Source organism: Macadamia integrifolia, unplaced genomic scaffold (genome assembly GCF_013358625.1).
Source record: "Macadamia integrifolia cultivar HAES 741 unplaced genomic scaffold, SCU_Mint_v3 scaffold2221, whole genome shotgun sequence".
Classification (NCBI taxonomy): Eukaryota; Viridiplantae; Streptophyta; class Magnoliopsida; order Proteales; family Proteaceae; genus Macadamia; species Macadamia integrifolia.
The window spans coordinates 61,610-85,004 of record NW_024868577.1 but is presented as its reverse complement, the minus strand read 5'-3'; the positions used below and the strand labels follow the sequence as shown (position 1 = coordinate 85,004).

General features: G+C 40.0%; 1 protein-coding gene across 1 annotated transcript; it reads right to left on the bottom strand.

Annotated features, from left to right (window-relative positions):
* Positions 1-2,183: 2,183 nt before the first annotated feature.
* Positions 2,184-21,386, bottom strand: LOC122066084 (FGGY carbohydrate kinase domain-containing protein-like). The gene is made up of 9 exons (XM_042629914.1): positions 21,213-21,386; positions 20,456-20,535; positions 20,035-20,152; positions 19,728-19,906; positions 19,073-19,155; positions 18,770-18,954; positions 2,751-2,812; positions 2,436-2,544; positions 2,184-2,341 (listed from the first exon to the last, which is right to left on the bottom strand). Exons 1-9 carry the CDS (start codon positions 21,283-21,285, stop codon positions 2,184-2,186), a joined length of 1,047 nt encoding a protein of 348 aa, XP_042485848.1. The 5' UTR covers positions 21,286-21,386.
* Positions 21,387-23,395: the final 2,009 nt, after the last annotated feature.

Genomic DNA, 23,395 nt, shown 5'->3' with positions numbered 1-23,395 from the left:
CCATACATCGCTGTATACATAATCAAACACCCCTTTACTCTTATATTTTGCAGTTTTGAAACTAACCTTGCCCTGTTTCCCGAACACACAATTCTTGCAGAAGTTCAGTTTACAAGTTTTCACTCCCTTCAACATTTTTCTTTTATGAAGCTCCATCAATCCTCTTTCTCCCATATACCCTAACCGCATATGCCACAGATAGATATCATCTATATCAAATACTGCATCTGTAGTCACAGATGCTCCACCTGTAACTGTGCTCCCTATGAGTCTGTATAGGTTTCCTGCTAGCTGTCCCTTCATGACAACTATAACACCCTTAATAACTTTGAGAACTCCACCTTCTGCTATGTACTTGCAGCCATTTGAGTCAAGTGCCCCCAAAGATATTAAGTTTTTCCTTAATTTTGGTACATGTCTTACATCTGCTAAGGTTCTTACTATCCCATCAAACATCTTGATTTTGATAGTGCCTATCCCAATGGTCTTGCATACAGCATCATTCCCCATTATGATAGACCCACCATTATATGGTTGATATGTATCAAACCAATCCTTATGTGGACACATGTGATATGAACATCCAGAATCTAAAATCCAAGAATCAGAAGGTTGATTCTTACTTGATGATATAAAGAGTACATCTCCATCATCTCCATCTGAACTGTCAGCCACGCTAGTTTCCTCGGATGCCTTATCTACGCCTTTCTTCTTTAAGTCCGCTTTCATCTTCAAGCACTCTCTCTTCAGATGACCTTCTTTCTTGCAATAGTAACAAGAGAGCGTTGTCTTCGTCCCTTTTGATTTCGATCGACTCTTCCCAGATCCCTTCTGATTTGATCTCCCTCTTTCCTACTCCTTGTCACCTCCGAAAAGACCTTCTACTTGAGATTTCGTACTACTGGCCTTCTTCCTTGTATCATTGGACATAAGGGCAGCTGTGACTTCATCCATCTCAAGGGTCTCCTTCCCATACAAGAGAGTCGTTACTAGGTGATCATATGATTCTGGGAGTGACGATAGCAACAGTAACGCCTTGTCTTCATCCTTGATCTTAAACCTCTAGGTTTGCAAGTTTACTTACGATCTGATTGAACATGTTAAGATGCTCTAATAGATCCGTACCTTCCTCCATCTGTGGAGAATACAATTGCTTTTTCACGAACAACTTGTTCGTTAAGGACTTCGTCATGTAGATGCTTTCAAGTTTCACCCATAACTGCGGTGCAGATTCGATACCCACAACATATTGTAGGGCATCATCAAAAAGATTTAATCGAATAGCACTTACCGCATTTTCCTCCATCTCTTCCCAATCTTCGTCGGTAATTTTTGCAGGTTTCTTCGACTTCCCCAATAATGTTTTCGCTAAACCCTGCTGTATCAGAAGATCCTTCATCCTTTGACACCAAAGGTTGAAATTGTTCTTCTTATTAAACCTCTCGATATCATACTTGACATTCGATCCCTTCCCTGCCATCGTGATAGTAAACCCTAGAAAACGGAAACCTAGAGCTCTGATACCAATTTGTAGAAACGCAACCCTAAAACGATGCAGAAGATAATGGAAAAAACAAAACAAACAATGCACACGGATTTTACGAGGTTCGGCAAGGTTGCCTACGTCTCCTATGAAATGAGATCCTGCTTCACTATCAATGGAGAATAGGGACCGCCGTCCTGCCTGTCTAGGTGCTGCACCAGTACTCCCTGGATTAAACTGCGACGGAATACAAGACATCGTACACCAACAGGTATTTGGTTATTTATGATAATATCTTCAGTAAATGAATATTTGCTTAAATGATATTTGGCATAAATAAGTACCAAAACACAAGGCGACATGCAGTGCAACAAAGCGACTTATGCCTAGGTAACGACTTGACAACTATGGTTGTCTCCCCTACAACCGAAACTTCAGATTTTGTTCTTGAACTAGGGAGTTGACTTTTATCGTTTTGGAATTTAAATTTTAACTATTTCTATCAAATTCATTTGGGGGGGTGTTTGCTGTAATGATATAACAACTAAATGATATTAAGCATAAATAATTGCCAAACCAGAGCCTTGAACCAATGCGACAGTCGCCTAGACCCCAAAAAAACCGCCTGGACGCCAAGGCGACACCTTGACAACTATGACTGCTAAGATACAAAAGATGCAAATAACATTGTTCTTTTCTATCAGCTGCAACAATGACTATAAAGTATGAATAATATACCTGACCAGAAAGGTCCCCAAATCCCTGGAATGAAAATTTTGCTCTGGGATACAGCCATATGGCAAGTGGATGTTCCACAAACTAACACCATACGATGGCATATGGCGTTTTTGTCATCTCCTGAAGTGGAGTACATATATTATTAAATAAGAAAACAATAAGTACTAGGAAAAGATGAAAAGCAACAAAAACCTTCGAAAAAATATTGCTGAACCTTTAGACTCAGATTCTGATGCAGGGACACTTTCTATTACCCCCACACCACCAGCATGAGCATCAATCAATGAAGTTCCTACAGGAGTTCCAACTGCCAGCCCCAGCTCCTGAAACTTAGAATGATCGTCTAAGAAAATATAAAGATAATGAACATCTTGCAAATTGTGATAATCTCAAGCATAATCATCCACAGAAGCCCATAGAAAGAGGCAGAGGTGGCCATTTCTTAAGTAAAATGTATTTGTTGTGTTAATGGACCTCAAGGGAGCGCCACTTGAAATCAATGTGAATTCTTCACTAGTAAGTTTCTTGCCTTTGCAGCAGCTGGAGTAAGACCAGAACCCAAAGAATGGCCAGGAAATGCAACACTCCGCCCTGTTTGCATCAAGTGTAGAAGAGTCATTAGCTGAAGCCAGTAAGCAGAAATACAGGAAAATAGTTCTCCAGTTAGTAGATATGGAACCATGATACAATTGACTGTCCATGAATTCAGATTTGCCCGGCTGTTTATATGAAGAAACAGGTCTCCAATTATTCAGAGAAAGACCACATTGAGGTGGTCACCATTAATTAAGATTAACATAAATTCATAATTAATTCACTTACAAGAATCTAAGGAAAAGCTCCAGGATGAGTCATGATAGTATTGAACAATTTAATTCCATGATGCCACATGCTTGTCTACATATATTTTCCCGAATATAAATTTAGGGCTAAGGTATATGATTTTACGAAAAAATGGCAACCCCTTTTCCATATATTCCTATAAGTGGTGGTTTCGATATCTGTGTGGAGAGCATCCTCACCTGTAAATGCATTACTCTACACAAACTATCCAAGATTGGGACTACAACAAGACAACTGTAGATGAAGCACGAATTCTAAAATAATTATTTACCAAATAAGATGGCCCAGCATAACCATCAATCACCATTTTTTCACTGACATGCTTTGAGTACTTTATATATACAGAGTTTAGTAGGATGTTCTGTGAATCTTTAATGGATGTTGAGTCATTAGATGCCTAATTTCCTCAGTTATCTTTGGACTAGTTTTAGAAGGTCAAATTTTGTCCATTGGTGTGATTTAAGTGCCTTTTAAAGTTTAAGTTAGCTTTCCAATGAGACCAATATCATGTCAATTGGAATTCCTCTGAAAAAGTATGATCAATTTACTGAGAGTGAATCATTAAGTCAATGGGTAATTTTAGTTCACTGTTAGAGTTTATATACAAGCAATGCCAGGCCCAAGAGGACATCCATGTCAGCTACCTCAAGCACCCCTTGCTGTGATTGGAGCACCACATCATTTGGATACAAACTAACTCTATTTCCTGATACTTTAGAAGAAAAGCAGCAAAATCAAACTGTGTTGTTATTCAATTCTGCAGTGCCCCCCCCCCCCCCAAAAAGCCCAGTGTGCTTGTGGAGCACTAGTAATTGGAATTAGAGATAGAGTTCGAGAGCCTGATTTTAGTAAGGGAATCTAAAAGGTTTCTTATTTTGTTCAAAGAGGGGAGTCAAAACGTGTTTAATAATTAGTTTGAACAGTTTCTATTTGTAAAAGAATTGTAGCCCACATAAAGGCAAGGGGCCTGACCAAGCTATATAGTTTGGAATATGACGAACTACAATTTTCTTTAATATCAAAGTTGAGTTTTGCTCTTTTTTTGCCGCTCATTTTGGTTGGTGCCCTTAAATTGTAGCGCTATTTGTGGTGTGCACTGTGCACCAAAACGTAGGTAAGTTTTAGCTTGTCCAGTTCTCTCTCTTTTCTTCCCCTCTTCCCCACTTATAGTTTCTATATGCAGTGTTTTCACAGACCATTGGACTGGATGGTTTAACCAAGATTATCACTCCCAACTGTCCACCATTTTTCTTAAGACATTCGTCTGTTTGTTGATTGAAAACGACTTCAGAGCCATTGGATCTTCCGGTTCCAATGGACCATTTGAATCAGATGGTCCAACTCAAAAAGGTGGGACTATCATTAAAAAATCTAGAATGTAGTGTGTAAGTGGGGAGATTTATCGAGGTTGTGCACAACTACAATCAACTGTGGCAAAGCTTGTCTTTTGTCATAGCTGCATCAAATATATTATTTATAACACATCTTTGATTTCTTTAACAGTTTTTTCTTTGGACTATCAGATAGCCACACTTTTCCTGAAAGGTCCGACCATACGTTAAAAACATTGATATTTAGAATTCGAACTGCAAATTGTGGCATACATCCTTGTTCTCCTACAACATCAAGAGCCATAAGTTTACTGCCCCACCTAAAAAGTCTCAATACACTGCCACATTGCTTTTTTCCTTTGGTTTCCTTAAAGAAAATATGAAAATATGAATCATCTACAATCTTCAATAAGAGACTACATGTCATAGATCTTTAAAATTAATCTGAGAAAAATTTAAACGAGATAAAGATATAAACCTATTTACAAAGAGGGGCTAAAAGGATTCTTCAAGTAAAAAAAGAAATAATCTACAAAGGAACTAAAACTTTAACAAATTCATATGGTTGGACTACAATATCCTGATGATTTGGGGCTCGGATGTACATTATTGCACTTCTTAGTCACAGGCAGCTGACTAATGCATGGGCATCCTAAATCCATTTCTATGTTAAGTTGCACCATCCAACATGGTATCAAGAGGCTTAATGGTCCTCGTAATATTCTAGAACTTTCTCTCCGTTATTATAAATAAAGAGGGCTAGTGTCATATTAGATCATAGTCGTCAAGGCGTCGCGGCGGTTTGCCTGGGGCCTAGGCGACAACCGCCTTGTTGCACTGCATGTTGCCTTGTGTTTCGGCACTTATTTATGCCAAATATCATTCAAGTAAATGTTTTTAATATTTGCTATTTCATTTACTTAATATTTGTTATTTCATTTACTTAAGATATTATTCATAAATAAACAAATACCTCCTATTTGAATCCAATAAAAATAGTTTAAAAATCAAATTCCAAAAGGATAAAAAGTCAACCCCACCGTCCAAGAACAAAAAATGGATTTTGGTTATAGGGACGATTTTCAACTTTTAAATGCTAGGGTTTTTCTCAATTATGAAAATTTTATAAATTCTATCATGTTAAAACATTGCTAAAAACCAAAAGTCCGGTAAAAAAATATTTTGTTTTGATATTCATAAAATTATTTTCATTCAGGCGATTTTAACAGTATTCGCGCACTTAAAAATAAGTTTGACTGAAGCATAACTTTGTCATTGCAACTCAGATTTAAGTAATCTTAGACTTGTTAGAAAGCTGGTTTTATATTATAACTAATACAAAAAGTCTCATGTAAAAATAAAATCATTTGACTCGTCAAACTTATTATAGAATAAGAGCATTTTTCTAAATGTTGATTTTTTATAATTTAATATGACTTAATGTTAATTTTTTATGATTTGATGTGGCTAAATGTTGATTTTTAATTACTTGATGTGGCTTAATCTTGATTTTTTATGATACAAGGTATATATAACTTACTAAATAATGTTAGAAAATAGGAAAAATAAAAAATAACACTTGTTCGCCTAGTTTGCCTTGAGGCGGGCGCCTTCTCGCCTAAGCGCTTAGACAACCCTCCACCGCCTTGGCGCCGTGCCAACTATGACACAAGTCATTATCCCATCCAACATGCTATCAACTGCCAGGGTGTTTTTTCCTTGTTTGATGCTCTAATTGTCATGATGTTGGTTGCGGTTGGTACTACTAATCCTTGTAGTGGTATGTACTAGCCACTTTACCATCTCAGGACTTTGTTCCAGAGCTATCCCCAAAATCGATTTGTCAGGGTTTTCACCCTTTATCGATTTTTAGGTTTTTCAAGTTATTTCTTGCTCGTCACGGTGACGCCGCCTTGGCATCCAGGCAGTTTTCCTGGGTCCTAGGTGACTATCACCTTATTGCGCTGCATGTTTCCTTATTTATGTCAAATATCATTTAAATAAATGTATATTATTCATAACTAAGCAAATACCCCCTATTTGAATCCAATAAAAATAGTTTAAAAATCGAATTCCAAAAGGATAAGAAGTCAAACCCCGAGTCCAAGAACAAAAACTGGATTTTTCGTTGTAGAAGCGATTTTTACTTTAAAATGTTAGGGTTTTTCCCAATTCTGAAAGTTTTATAAATCTTTTCATGCTAAAACATTGCTAAAAACCAGAAAGTCCGATAAAATAATCTTTTGTTTTGACGTCTTTCAAATTATATTCATTTAGGCTATTTTAAAAGCATTTGCGCACTTCAAAATAAGTTTGACCGGAACATAACTTTGTCATTACAACTCAGATTTAAGTAACCTTAAACTTGTTGGAAAGCTGGTTTTGTGCTTTACCTAATGCAAAAAGTCTCATATAAAAATAAAATCATTTGACCAATAAAACTTATTATAGAACAAGAGCATTTCTCTAAATGTTGATTTTTTATAACTTAATGTTGATCTTTGATGATTTGATATGGCTTAATGTTGATTTTTAATGACTTGATGTGGCTTAATATTGATTTTGTTGGGAATATGCCCACACTCCTATATGTGTTTTGGTAATAACAAACAAACATGTAGCCTTAACTCAATTGATAAGTGTTAAATAGCATAAGAAGATATCTCAAGCTACGCATACTTGTAGACCTCAAGACAAGAACTCAAGGAACAAGACATGGAGATACAACTAAGAAGCTTAAAAAGATGGAATCCTGAGAATGGAGTGCCAAATGAAGGTGAAGACTCCAAAGCGTCAAGTAATGATTCCAAGCGTCAAAACAAGATGAAGACTTCTAGGATAGAATTGTTCTTCATATTGTGCTTGTACTCTTTTTCTATATATATGTACACGCACTTTATGCATTTCATATCATCATACTAGAATGACTTTAGGACATCTCTTGACCAAGCATAGAAGTGCATAGATGATGTAGAACATATTTAGAAATATATGTTCTAAGTGTTATTCTGAGAAAAACACTATAACCAGACTCAAGGGCACTTTAGGAAACCTTAGAGTTGGTATTAGGAGATGAACCCTCATGGAACTTGTAGGAAATCGAGTTACAATTCCAACACAATTTGAATCGTCAATTCGATGTCAGACCAAAAAGTTATGGCCAAATTACTGGCGACTGGTCAGTATGATAGTTGTCTGGCATAATTCAGACAGAACTGTAGGCGGTCAACCAACTGGAAGCCCCAGTCAACTGGAACTGTCCGAGGCCATAGCCGGTCGACCGGCTGAAAGTCCCAGTTGACTGGCACCTACCTGGAACAGTTCTAACGACTAGTTTTTTAACACCAATGGCTCTTTCTAGTCAACCGGCTACCGATGGCGGTCGACTGGTGGACCCAGAATATGACCATTAGAGCCTAATTTGCTGCCTAAAATGTTCTAATCTCACCTATAAATACTTAAGATGCTCATAATTAAATATCAATTAAGTCTGAGCATTAAGAGGACTATTATGAGCAATCAAAGTCATAAAGCCATTCCAATTACTTGAGCGACATTGGTCTTCACCAATCACAAAAAGAAAAGCTCAAGTCTCCATCAAAGTCTTCCACATTCTCACTGTACAAGTCAAAGCTATAGAGAAGACTTATAAAAGTGCATCATTTCATTTCATATTTATCATTTGCACCACACCAGAGGTAACCCTCTTATTCTACTATCTTCTTTACTGTTTTTACATTAATGCCTAGATTGTACTTAGGACTTGCATAAGGATCCTCTTATCCTTAAAAGAGAAAGGTGTCTCTCTACCTGCAAAGGAGATTGTAATAGGTGCTTCTACCTACAAAGGAGATTTGTAAGAATTCTCTTATCCGTAAAAAGAGTGTAAAGATTTTTTTCCCTACCTACTATACTGAAAGGGAAAGCTTGTGGAATATATTACAAAAGGACTCTTATAGGGAATGGATTAAACTCTGGTTAAGTCGAACCACTATAAATCTTAGTCTTGTGTGATTGAGAATTTTATTTATTCCGCATATGTTATTTCGTAATCACACTTGGAATAACATTTCGAAAAGATTTAAATTTCCATCAGTATAACCTATTCACCCCCCCTCTAGGTTATTTCAGATTTTTGATGATACAAGGTTCATGTAGCCTACTAAATAATGTGAGAAAAAAGTGAAAATAAAAAATAACACTTATTCACCTTAAGGCGGGCGCCATTTCGCTAGCGTTTAGGCAGCCCTCCAGCACCTTAGTTCGCCTTAGCGTCATGACAACTATGGTTTCCTCCCATCTGCCATCTCTTTCTCCCTTTCTTGATTTTCCTCTCCCAGTGCCTCCCTCCATCTACACCTCGCTCCATATCTCTTCTTTTACTTCTCTCTCTCAGTGGTAGTTCCTTACACCACCAAGAGAACCACTAGCCTCCATCTCTCTCTCCTAGGCTCTCAGGCCCTCTCCTACAATGATCTCAGAGACCCAGCTCCTACTTTCATTGATTTTTCAGGGTTTTTACTCTTTGAAATCGACTTTTTTATGCCAAGGTGCTTTTTCCCTATTTGATGCACTGATCGTCTTGATGTTGGCTGCGATTGGTGCTACTGATCCTTGTAGTGCTATGCAATAGCCAATTTTTACCATCTCAAGACTATTCCAGAGCTATCCCCAAAATCGATTTGTCAGGGTTTTCACCCTTTATTATTTTTGGGTTTTTCAGGATTTTTCCTACGTTTTGGTGGTTTTTTGTGCTTCTTCTACTCTGGCTGGTGCCTCTTCTATTAGCACAGCCCCATTAGTTATAACCATATCTACCAGCTCTTATACTTCCACTGGTGGAGACACCTCATCTCTTCCCACCTTTCCTCCTTGTGCTATCAATCTTGATGGCACAAACTACCTTACGTGGTCACGCTCGATCTGTATCACCATCAAGTCTCGTGGCTATTACGGGTACCTCATTAGATACTCAAAGCGTCCAACCACAAGCTCTGAGATTGACTAGTGGGAGTGTGCCAACTCTCTACTTATGGCCTCCTTGTCAACTCCATGCAGCCACAACTTTCATATGGCTATCTCCTTTTTACTCTGCTACGAAGATCTGAAAATCTATCTATGATATTTATTCTCAAGCGGGGAATGATGCTCAGGTCTTTGAACTATGCCAGAAGGTTCGTGATTTGAGATAGAGTGGGCTCACACTATCACAATACTGCTATGAGTTATGCACACTATGGACTGAGTTGGACTTCTATAAGTATACTCCTTCCACTCCTACGGGTATCACAAGATTTCAGAAACGAGAGGACAAGATCATGTGTATGACTTTCTGACAAGTCTGAATGTAGAGTTTGATCAGCTTCAGTCCCAGGTTCTAAGCCAAACTCCCTTTCCTACTTTGGATCAAGCGTATGTTGCGATCCAACTTGAGGACAGTCGCCATACCACTATGCTTCCATAGCCTATTTGTTGTAATAATGGGTTTTATGGATTTTAGGAAAAGTGTCGGTTACCAAACGGACCCTAAAGGGTTTAATGGTCTTTGTAATTCTCTAGAACCTTCTCTCTATTGTTATAAATAAAGAGCGTTAGTCTTATATTAGACACAAGTCATTACCCCATCCAACATGGTATCAAAGCCTTAGGATCCGAAACACTAAGGGCTCTCCCTCTTCTCCATCTCTTTGCCTCTTTCTCATTTCTTTCTCTCCCAGCGCCTCCTTCATCTACGCCTCCCTCCATCTCTCTTCATCTGCTTCTCTCTCGTGGTGGAAGCTTCTTAAACCACCAAGAGGATTTCTAGCCTCCATCCATCCTTCCCTTGGGCTCTCAGACTCTCTTCTACAATGATCTGAGAGACCAAGAACCTTTTTTTCATCATTTTTTCACGGTTTTCTCCCTGAAATCGTTTTTCATTGCCAGGATGCTTTTCCTCGCTCGATGTTCCGATCGTCTTGATGTTTGTTGCGATTGGTGCCCCTTATCCTTGTAATGGTATGTACCGACCACTTTTTCATTTGAGATCTCTATTTTAGAGCAATCACAAGATTGTTTTCTTAGCGTTTTACCCTTTATTGATTTTTTGGGTTTTCTAGATTTTTTCTGGTTATTTTGGTGCTTTCTCTATCTCCGGCTAGTGTCTCTTCTATTTGTACAGCCCATTTGATTAGCAACCATGTCTACCAGCTCATCTGCTTTTACTGGCGGAGATACCACGGCTCTTCCTACCTTTCCTCCTTGTGCTATCAAGCTTGATGGCACAAACTACCTTATGTGGTCACGCTCGGTTTGCATCTCCATCAAGTACCGTGGCTATTACGGGTACATCACTGAAACCACGAAGCGTCCGACCACAGGTCCTGAGATTGAAAAGTGGGAGTGTGCCAATTATTTGGTTATGGCCTTCCTTGTCAACTCCATATTACCACAGCTTTCGCATGGCTATCTCCTCCTTGACTCCGCTGCAAATATATGGAAGTCTGTCCAGGATCTCTATTCCCAGGCAGGGAATGATGCCCAAGTCTTTGAACTTCGCCAAAAGGTTCGTGATCCAAGGGCTCACTCTGTCATAGTACTACTATGAGTTGAGGACACTATGGACTGAGTTCGATTTCTATGAGGAGTATACTCCTTCCACCCCTGAAGATGTCACCAATTTTCATAAGCGAGAGGACAAGATTATAGTCTTTAATTTTCTAGTAGGTCTGAATGTGGAGCTTAATTAGTTGTTGTCCTAGGTTTTGAGTGGTACCCCCTTTCCTACCTTGGATCAAGTATATGCTGTGATCCAACTTGAGGACAGTCGACGTACCACTATGCTTCCACAACAAGCCACCACTCCTGCTGAGAGATCTACACTTGTCACTCGCACTTAGTCCCTTAGTGCAGCCCCACAGTCTGGTGGCTCCTCTACCAGGACTCCAGTGAAGTGCGATTACTGTGGGAAGAGCGTCACACCAAGGAGCACTGCTAGAAGCTTCATGGCCATCCTACTAATACATCTGGAAAAGAGCGAGGGAAGGGTCATGCCGGTACTTCTAGGCAGGCCAACCATACTGAGAGCCCTGACTCTGAGTGTGCTCTTAGCACCTCAGTAGCCTCGCTATCATCTGATGATCTTACTACCCTCCGGTGTCTCTTAACACGCCTAGACTCGCCTGTACAATCCACTGCGAGCTCTGCTCATTCCACCCTTCCTAGGTTAGGTATCTCCTTTTGTGGTCATACTATGTCTGTCCCTTCTACCCCTTGGATTATAGACTCTGGGGCTTCTGATCATATGATAGGTCGCTTGCCTCTTTTTTCACAGTACACTACTTATCCTGGTAATCGTAAGGTCAAATTGGCTAATGAGACTTATTCCACTATTCTGGGAAAGGGCTCTATTAGTTGTACCCCTTCTTTATCCCTTTTTACTGTATTGCATATTCCTTCTTTTCCCACTAACCTTTTGTACATTAGTAGTCTTACTTCCAGTCTTAATTGTAAAGTCTCCTTTTTCCTGTCTCATTGTGTTTTTCAGGATCTGATGACAGGGGCAACGATTAGCCCTGGTAGGGTACGTAGCGGTCTGTGTCTATTTGATGATGACTCGGTATTGGTCTCTGGTCAGGCTCTTCAGACATCTTCTACGTCACCTCCCATCTCTGAGTTACTGTAGTGGCATCGTCGATTGGGACATCCCCTTTTGGGAACTTTAGCTAGAGTTTTTCCTTTAAAAATTGTAATTCGAATCAATTTTTTTGTGAGGCATGTGTTTTGGCCAAACAAACTCGAATTACTTATTCTATTTCTAGAAATAAAAGTGCCACCCCTTTTTCATTGACACATTCTGATATTTGGGGTCCATCCCACTATGTGTCTATCAATGGTTATAGGTGGTTTGTCTCTTTTATTGATTGTCACTATCGGACTACTTGGGTTTATATGATGCAAACCAAGGGCGAGACCTTCTATTGCTTTCAACAGTTTCACCGCATGGTTCAAACTCAGTTCAATGCTACCATTAAGATCTTTCGAAGCGACAATGGTAGTGAATACTTTGAAGGGTCCTTTCAAGCTTACCTTTCTGATCATGGGATGATTCATCAGACTAGTTGTGTATATACTCCGACTCAGAATGAGGTTGCTGAGCAGAAGAATCGCCACCTTTGTGAGGTAGCACGCTCTCTTATGTTTGAGATGCATGTTCCTCCCCAGCACTGGAGTGACACAATTCTCACTGCTGCATTTCTTATCAACTGAATGCCTTCTCAAGTCTATACCTTCCGCTCCCCTCTGAATCTTCTCCAAGGTTCTGCTGTTTTTCTTGTTCCTCCTAAGGTATTCGGTAGTATTTGTTATGCTCGCAATCATCATCCTTAATGAAAAGTTTGATCCTCGTGATCTCCGATGCATTTTTCTGGGGTATGCTGCTACTCAGAAAGGCTATCAGTGTTTTCATCCTCCTACTCGAAGTCTATGGATGTTGTCTTTCACGAATCTGCATCATACTATACTTCGACACATCTTCAGGGGGAGTCTCCTTCCATTGTGGAAGATGTGCCACCGTCTCTTGAAATTGTTATCCCTGCTAGTATCCCGTTTCAGGGGGAGAGCGACACTCCTACCTCTCCTACTTCTCGGCCAAAGATATGTGTGTATAGTCGCAGAGAGTAGAGTCAAACCACTGTACATCCAGCATCTACCGTACCATGCCAGTTGTCTCCTCTTGAGCCGGATCTTGTCCCTTTGGATCCTAGTAATTCTCCTTCTCTTCATGTTAATCAATCTATTAAGTTGTCTATTGCTGTTCGTAAAGGCATTAGGTCTTGTACTTTATATCCTATTGCTAAAAATGTTTCTTATGACTCACTTTCTCCTTCCTACTATAGTTTTGTGTCTTCTCTTTCCTCTGTGTCCATTCCCCATACCTGGCAGGAAGCGAGTGCAGACTCACAATGGCAGGCAGCTATGGTTGAAGCGATGCAGGCTCTGAAGAAGAATGACATATGGGATCTGGTGTGTCTTCCCTCACAAAAGAAGATAGTTGGGTGTAAGTGGGTCTTCACAGTAAAACAGAAGGCTAATGGTACAATGGATCGGTACAAGGCCAGAGTTGTTGCCAAAGGCTTCACACAGACTTATGGGATTGACTACCACGAGACTTTTACTTTAGTTGCTAAGATGAACACAATTCGTATTATCTTGGCTTGTGCCGCCAACTTAGATTGGGATCTCCAGTAGTTAGATGTGAAGAATGCCTTCCTTCAAGGGGAACTTGAGGAGGAAGTGTATATGAACATTCCTCCTAGGTTCACTTGCTCCAAAACGGAAGGGAAGGTATGAAAGCTGAAGTGTACTCTATATGGGCTGAAGCAATCCTCTCGTGCATGGTTCGGACGTTTCCATAAGGCTATGGTCGCTACAGGTTACTCTCAAAGCAATGCCGACCACACTCTGTTCATCAAAAGATCTGGCGGGAATATTGCTATCATAATATTAGATGATATTGTTGTTACTGGTGATGATATGGCGGAAATCTCTCACCTCAATAGATACTTGAGTGAGGAATTCGAGATCAAAGATCTAGGACAACATTATTTCCTCGGCATTGAAGTTGCCAGGTCTCGTGGGATCTGCTTGTCTCAGCGGAAGTATGTGCTTGATCTTCACTCTGAGATAGGAATGTTGGGGTGTAAGCCGACAGACACTCCTATTGCTAATGATCACCTGAGTAGCAAATAAGGTGATCATGTGGATAAGGGAAGATATCAAAGATTAGTGTGGCGGTTGATCTATCTCTTTCATATATGCCCTGACATAACATTTTCCGTCAGCCTGGTTAGTCAGTACATGCATGATCCCTACTCGACTCACATGGAAGTTGTGCTACGTATTCTCCGGTACTTGAAATCTACCCCATGGCGTGGCATCATTTTTTCTCCTCATAATCACCTTAGGGTGGAGGCCTTCATAGATGCTAATTGGGCAGGTTTCCCTGATGATTATAGGTCAAATACTGGTTATTGCACCTTTGTTGGTGATAACCTTATTACATGGCGTAGCAAGAAGCAAGTCATGGTTACCCGTTCAAGTGCTGAAGCAGAGTTCCGTGCTATGGCACATAGCATTTGTGAGCTCCTATGGCTTCATGGTCTTCTCACTGATTTGGCTGTTCCTGCTATTCTTCCTATAAAGCACTTTTGTGATAGCAAATCTACCATTAGCATTGCTCACAACCCTGTCCAGCATGATCGAACCAAGCATGTGGAGATCAATCAACACTTCATCAAAGAGAAGCAGGATATGGGCCTTATCATTGTGCCTTTTGTTCCCAGTAATGAACAATTGGCTGATGTATTTACTTGAGGTCTTAGTAGTAAGATGTTTCATCCTATTATTTGCAAGTTGGGCATATATGATATCTATGCACCAACTTAAAAGGGAGTGTTGTAATAATGGGTTTTATGGCTTTTAGGGAAAGTGTCACTTACCAAACAAACAGAGCCTAAGGCGTTTAATGGTCTTTGTAATTCCCTAGAACCTTCTCTCCATTGTTATAAATAAAAAGGGCTAGTGTCATATTAGACACAAGTCATTATCCCATCCAACACTATTGCCACTCCCATCGAGAGATCTACACTTGTCTTTAGCATTCAGTCCTTCAATGCATCCCCATAATCTGGTGGTTCCTGTACCAAAGTTCTAGTGAAGTGTGATTACTATGGGAAGGAGCGTCACAACAAGGATCACTGTTAGAAGCTTCATGGCCATCCTGTTGATACATCTAGCAAAGGGCGAGGGAAGGATCTTGTCGATACTCTTGGTCAGGCCAACTATACAAAGGTCCCAGACTCTTAACTCTGCTCCTAGTACCTAGCAGCCTCGCTAGCATCTAATGAGCTTATTGCCCTCCGACACCTTCTGACACGCCTGAACTCTCTTACATCAGCCACTATGAGCTCTGCTCATTCCACCCCTTTTGGGTCAAGTATCTCTTTCTATGGCCATACAATATCCCTTCTACCCTTGGATTATAGACTCCAAGGCTTCCAATCATATGACAAGTTGCTTGTCTCTTTTCTCACAGTACACTACCTATCCTGGTAATTGCAAGGTCAAGTTGGCTAACGAAACTTATTTCACTATTTTGGAAAAGGACTCTGTTAGCTATACTCTTTCATTCCATTCTACTGTATTGCATGTTCCTCTTTTCCTACTAAAATATTGTCCATTAGTATTCTTACTTCCAGTCTTAATTGCAAAGTCACATTTTTCCCATCTCATTGTGTTTTTTAGGATCTGGTGACAAGGGCAACGATAGTAGGGTGTGCGTGGTGGTCTGTATTTGCTTGATGATGATGGCGTTGGTCTCTGGTCAAGCTCTTCAGACATCTTTTACGTCACCTCCCATCTCTGAGTTACTATATGGCATTGTCGGTTAGGACATCCCTCTTTGGGAATTTTAGCTAGGGCTTTTCATTCTTTTAAAAATTATAATTCAAGTCAATTTTTTTGTGAGGCATTTGTATTGGCCAAAAAAACTCAGATCACTTATTTTGTTTCTTGAGATAAGGTGTCACTCCTTTTTCATTAATACATTCTGATATTTGGGGTCCATCCTGTTATATGTCTGTCAATGGGTATCGGTGGTTTGTCTCTTTTATTAACTGCCATTCCCGAACTACTTGGGTTTATTGATGCGAACCAAGGGCGAGACCTTCCAATGCTTTTAACAGTTCCACCAAATAGTTTTGACTCAGTTCGGTGGTACCATCAAGATCCTTCGAAGCAACAATAGTCGTGAATACTTCCAAGGGTCCTTTCAAACTTACTTTCTGCTCATGGGATGATCCATCGGACCAATTAGGTTGACACTTCGGCTCAGAATGGGGTTGTTGAGTGAAGAATCGCCATCTTTGTGAGGTCACACGCTTTCTTATGTTTGAGATGCATGCTCCTCCCTAGTACCAGAGTGATGTGATTCTCACTGCCACGTTTTTTATCAACCGATTGTCTTCTTGGATTCATTCCTTCTGCTCCCCTCTAGATCTTCTTCAGGGCTCTGTTGCTTTCCTGTTCCTCCCAATGTATTCGGCATTGTCTATTATCCTCAAGATCATCATCCTCATGGGAATTTTGATCCTTATGGTCTCCGATGTATTTTTCTAGGGTATGCTCATACTCAGAAAGGTTATCAGTGTTTTCATCCCTCCCACTCGACGGTGGTTTGTGACTATGGATGTTGTCCTTCACAAATCTTCGTCCTATTACACTATGGCACCACTTCAGGGGAAGTCCCCTTTCATTGTGGAAGATGTGCTACCTCTTAAACTTGCTATTCTTGTCGGTGTCCCATTTCAAAGGGGGAGAGTGACACTCCTACTTCTTCTACTTCAGCTCAGCCTCAACTAGAGATGCATGTTTATAGTCGCAGATAGCAAACTCCGATCACTACACATCCAGCACCTACCCTACCACGTCAGTTGCCTCCTCTCGAGCCTGATCTTATCCCCTTACACCCAGGTAATTCTCCTTCTCCTTTTGTTGATCTATCTCTTGAGTTACCTATTTATGTTCGTAAAGGCACCAAGTCTTGTACTTTACATCCTATTTGCTAAAAAATTGTTTCTTATAACTCACTTTCTCCTTCCTACTATAGTTTTGTGCCTTTTCTATCCTTTATTTCCATTCCCCATACCTGGCAGGAAGCGAGTGCAGAGTCACAATGGCATGCATTTATGGTTCAAGAGAAGCAAATTCTAAAGAAGAATGACACATGGGAACTAGTGAGTCTTCCCTCACAAAAGTAAATGGGTCTTCATAGTGAAGCAGAAGGCTGATGGTACAATGGATTGTTATAAAGCCAGACTTATTGCCAAGGGCTTCACTTAGACTTATGGGATTGACTACCAGAAGGCATTTGCTCCAGTTGCTAAAATGAACACAATCCGTTTTATCTTATCTTGTGCCACCGACTTAGATTGGGATCTTCACCAGCTAGATGTGAAGAATGTCTTTATTCATAGTGAACTTGAGGGGGAAGTGTATATAGGCATTCCCCTGGGTTCACTTGCTCCAAAACCCAAGGAAAGGTATGCAAGCTGAAACGTGCATTATATAGGCTGAAGTAATCCCATCATGCTTGGTTCAAGTATTATCACAAGGCTATGGTTGCTACAGGATACTCCTAAAGCAATGCCGACCACAATCTATTCATCAAAAGATCTGGTGGGAAGATTACTATCATGATAGTCTATGCAAATGATATTGTTGTTACTAGTTATGATCTGGCAAAGATCTCTCGCCTCAGGAGATACTTGGGTGAAGAATTCAAGATCAAAGATCTAGGACAACTTCGTTACTTCCTTGGCATTGAAGTTGTCAAGTCTTCTCATGGGATCTACTTGTCTCAACGAAAGTATGTGCTAGACCTATTTTTTAAGACAAGCATATTGCGGTGCATGCCAGGAGGTACTCTTATTGACGCTAATGGTCACCTGAGTAGTAAGGAAAGTGATTTTGTGGATAAAGGGAAATACAGAGATTATTAGGGCGCTTAATCTTTCTCATACGTGCCCTAGCCTGGTCAGTCAATACATGCAGGATCCTTACTCAACACATCAGGAAGTTGTGTTGCTATTCTCCATTACTTGAAATCTGCCCCAGGATGTGGCATTATTTTTCTCCTCATGATTACCTTAGGGTGGAGGCCTTCACAGATGCTGATTGGGCAGGTTCTCCTGATGATCGCAGGTTTACTACTGCTTATTGCATCTTTGTTGGTGGCAACCTTGTCACATGGTGAAGCAAGAAGCAACCATGGTTGCCCGGTCAAGTGTTAAATCAAAGTTCCATGCTATGGCTTATGGCATTTGTGAGCTCTTATGGCTTCATGGTTTTCTCACATATTTGGTTGTCCCTGTTACCCTTCCAATAACACTATCTTGTGACAACAAATCTACCATAAGCATTGCTCACAACCCTATCCAGTATAATCGAACCAAGCATATGGAGATCGATCGACCCTTTATCAAAGAGAAACTGGATATAGGTCTTATCACTATGCCTTTTGTTCCCAGTAGCGAACAATTGGCTGATGTATTTACTAAAGGTCTTAACAGTAAGATGTTTCATCCTATTATTTATAAGTTAGGCATATGTGATATCTATACACCAGCTTAAAGGGGACTGTTGTAATAATGGGTATTGGGGAAAGTGTTAGATTCTAAACAGGTCCTTAAGGGGTTTAATGGTCCTTGTAATATTCTAGAACTTTCTCTCCGTTATTATAAATAAAGGCTGGTGTCATATTAGACACAAGTCATTCCCCATCCAACAATGTTCTAGAAGTGAAGCAGAAGACAAGCACACAAAGGGAATACCATACCAATCTTAGCATGATGCCCTTCTACAAGGTCACCCAAGCCGATCTCCTCCCAAAAGTCATCATCCCACCCACAAGCTTTCATATCTCGAGAGACTTTCTCACTGATTTGTTGCATGTGAGCATGACCAAGATATGTCCATTTGCACACCGTGGTGCATAGGCTCCGAGTATCATCTCCAGTTGCTCTACAAAAATGCATACAAACAATAAATTAATTACAGTAAGAACCAAATTGGTTGATAGCGATTCATCAACATCAATACAACCATCCACCAAACCATGAGCCTAGTTGACTTAAAATACCTGTATGATAACCAATCACTCAAATCCATCCACCTAAATGCCATTGACCAAGATTCTTTCAAATTTTCTTTGACCCATAAAAGCTGCAGTAAGTAGTTTATTGTTAACTTACTGAAATACAATCATCTCCATCAAACTTTAAAATGAAATATATACAAGTGCTCTTTACAGATGCATGCCATGATGAGTTGAACCTAACAACCAGGGGAGATGACAAATAAAGTGTAGATAATTCAATTCTGATCACACACCCCCTTTGTGTGAGCAAAGAAAACAATAAAAAATTAAAGATAAAGATTAAAAAAAAAAAAAATCAACTTGCATTTGTAATTGTTCAGTTGCACCCTTCTTTTTGATATTTTGGAGCCCAAAATAAATAAGGAAAAGATTTGACTTCAGTGTGAGAATAAAAATCAAAGCCAAGTAGTCAGATGGTTTCATTTGCTTCATGGTCAAAACGATAAACCTCATGTGTCGTGACATCATGAAGACAATGACTGACCAAAATTGATCTTGACAAAATAGTCAGCTAGAAAACCAAAAACTTGATTCCATGATCAGGGTCAAACCTCATCTACGCAAAGTATGTAGAAAGAAATAAACGATATAGCAGCATAGTGTCATCACAATGCTATAATAATCAACTGAAGCACACCTTTGGAGGCTGCATCTCAGGGGAAAGGGCCCCACCACAATACTGCAGTACTGGTGAGTTGGAAGAATTAATTCGTTCAGCTTGCCTTACAGCTCTATGGTCCATCCATACTATAATATTTTTCCTTGCATCACCACTCCAAGAAACCGTAACAGGAGAACCATCAGCATCCACAGCAACTGCAAACAAAAACAGAACAACCCAAGTTTAGCCTAAATTCTTCAAACCACATAAAATACACTAGCAACTTACTCAAAGAAAAATGATACTAATCAACAAGGATAAGATATCAATTTAGGTCACAAACCCAGAGAACAAGTAGCAGCAAATCCCAAACTAGTTACTTCTTCACCAGCAACATTTGCAAGGGCACATGCTGATTTCACCGCAGCACAAATTGCATGCCAGATATCAGTTGAGGATTGCTGATTTACAAAATAAATTGTTAGTGGTATTTAAATTCCAAATATTTGAAATTTTGGCCCTCTGTATATATATATAGATATAGATATAGATATAGACTTCTGATATATTTCTGTCTATATGTATGTATCCAATCATATATTGTAATGCTAGTAATATACGGTAAATTTTAGAAAACTCGAAGACTTCAGTAGTTCAGAGTTGATGTTCATTTCTTTGAGAAAATACAAGCCTTTATACCAATAAAATTTCCCTTCAATTCCGGAAGCAAATATTACACACAAGAGAGTCCAACTATTTTTCACCTCAATACAGTCACCATCCTTCCAAATTTGTATAGGGCTACTAGCTAAACCTAGAAGCTTTCCATTTCCATCAAAAAGACCTGCATCGAGTGAAGACATGTATGAACAAACAGTTAATTTATGCCCAATCAGTAAATTAATAAACAGGTTCTTAATCAAGCAAGGAAAAGGAACCAATTTAGAAATCCACTGCACACAAAAGTACTCCTTGTAATTCTCAATGTTCATAGGAAACTGTATGTAAGAAGATTACAATAGATGAAAAAATTACGATAAAAATAAAATAAAGACAGTGAGGTGGTCAATTGGGTCAACGAAACTACTCTTCTCCATCCATTTACGGAAAAATCCATCGCAATTCAACAGGAAATTCCTCAGTCCATTAGATGGGGATTGATACATACAAAAAAGTCGCCATACTGAAAATTCCACCGCCAGCATCTCCGAATTCCAGATTTAAAATGGCAAAATGAAGAAACCCCCCTCGTACGGACAAAACACAATGATTTGAATTTTGAACGAATACCCATCATAGGTTTGAGCAGATTCAAAAGACGGCAGAGCCGTTAAAATCCAAAATATCAACAAATACACCGAAAAGAGAAGGAAATTTTGCTAATGGCTATAGCAATGTAACAGTAACAAATTAAAAACAAATGAAGAACATAACCAGCCAAACCAGAATCATCATCAATCCAAAATTGAATAACACCTATCTGAATCAAAACTGAAACATAAATAAGAGAGAGAGAGAGGCCTGCGCGAGCACTGCCAGTGCCAACGTCAACGCCGAGAAAAACAGAGCGGGAAGGTGAGGTTGTGTACGCCATCTCGAGGGAGATGGAACAGGAGGAGCCGCGAGTAGAGTGGAGACAGGAGAGGTGCAAATTGCAATCGTCAAGGAGGGGAACTATCAGAATTCGGAAGACTATCTTCTACTATTCATTCATTTTTTTTTTTTCGAATGTCAGAGGATTTCTTGAGGAATCCAATCGGATCCGAATCGGTGGGATCCGATTTCCGGTCCAATTTCCATTTCATAAAATTAGCTGATTTATAGTGTTGGTTGATTTCGGCCTACTGATTTCAATTTTTCTAACCCGAAAAAGAGGATTCCAGCCAATTTCAGCGGAATCAGATCGGTTTATTGCCGATGTACACGTTATGGATTTACACTTACCAAATTGGATCCTTTGTGCTGCAACAAAGCGCTGGCGTGCATCCAACGCCCAAAAACGGCTTGGGCTGCATGCGACCGCTTTTAACTCTATGCTTGAGCATTTTCAACCGTTGGATGCACACCAGACGCCCTATTGCGCCACCGAGAACTACAATCAATCAAATTTCACACTTAGATTCAACCTATTACCCAACTATATATGTGCATGGTTCCATGCATCATCATTTTCTTTAAAAAGAAAAGAAAAGACTCTGTGCATGCTTGTATTTTTCAGTCATCCATTTTTGTCCTTGCACCCTCTTATATTCCTTAGATTTCCAAAAAATTTCTCCAATGCATAACAAATTTTGGTTTGGACTGAAACTTAACATGTCGATAGCAAACTTTGGGATCATATATGCCCGGAATTTGGGCCCCATTTGGTTTGCCACATCCATGGCATCTATTTGGGTCCTCCTCACAAGCTTATTAGGATGCCCAATTTAGATGATTTTGCCCTTTTTCCTTAAATATTTTATCTAATTAGAGCTAATGACGATGATTCATTCCCAAGTACCAAGGGAGATTGGCTGGTTGTTTTCCCAATCATTTTATAGTGATTATTAATGTAAGGGCATCTTTATACCTATTAGATTCCCTACAATCTCAATGATGTTAGAGATTATCCAAGTGAAATGACTAAAATTCCCCTCGAGGATAAACAATTGCTACCTGACCTAATTGTCTACCCAAATGTCCTAAATGAAATGATTTTTATATAAATTTTATTATGCTAAAATTTGGTATTGATGCGGCAAAAATTGATCAGATGATCTTCCCTGCAGTTCCTGGTGCTTTGGCCGACCTACACAGAAAAGATGACAGGAGAGAGCCGGGCTGACCCGACGGGGGACTCTCCGATACCTAAATCAGATCTTTCCACAGCAAATGCTCAAGAGAGCTTTTCCAGTAAAAGAAGTGATTGATCCCTCCCCCATGATGGAAGCTTACCTTGGTATTTATAGGCTGTTGATGGAGAGAGAAGGAGGGCACTGTGATTCTGAGAATATTCCGGGTTCCAGGGTATATTTTGAGAATATTCTCCATTGATCTCGAATGTGCAAGTCGTGAGAGGGGTGGACGCCTCTGATGACGTGTAGTGGATAGAGTCATGCCCCCATGATCAGAGATCACGTCCCTTAAATGTAGGAGTGGATGTGTGTACGTTTCTGGGTGTATTACTTGACTGTGCCGAGCCAAGGTGATAGGTTGGTCGAGCCAAGGTGACTGGTAGCACGACCTGATGGAGGGCTGAGGTGGCAGCATGGCTTGATGGAGGGCCAAGGTGGAAGCATGGCCTGATGGAGGGCTGAAGTGGCAACATGGCCTGATGGAGGGCCGAGGTAGTAGAATGGCCTGATGGAGGGCCGAGGTGGCAGCACAGCCTGTTAGAAGGCCAAGATGGCAGCACGGCCTGATGGAGGGCCAAGGCGGCAGCATGGCCTGATGGAGGGCCGAGGTGGCAGCACGGTGTAGGCACCTAATTTTGTCACCCCTCGACGATGATGACACAAGAAGAATTACATGTTGGACATTTTAAACTTGGAGAATTTTCGAACTTAGTGTAGAAAATGACCATTTTTTTTCCTATAAACTTTCAAGAGAAAATGTTTTCAAAAATTAGAATTTGATATTGTGGATTATTTTTGTTTGTCCCCTCAAGTCGGACATTACACTTTGATGCGAGAACTATGTGAATCGATGCCCGATTCTCTCTTTCA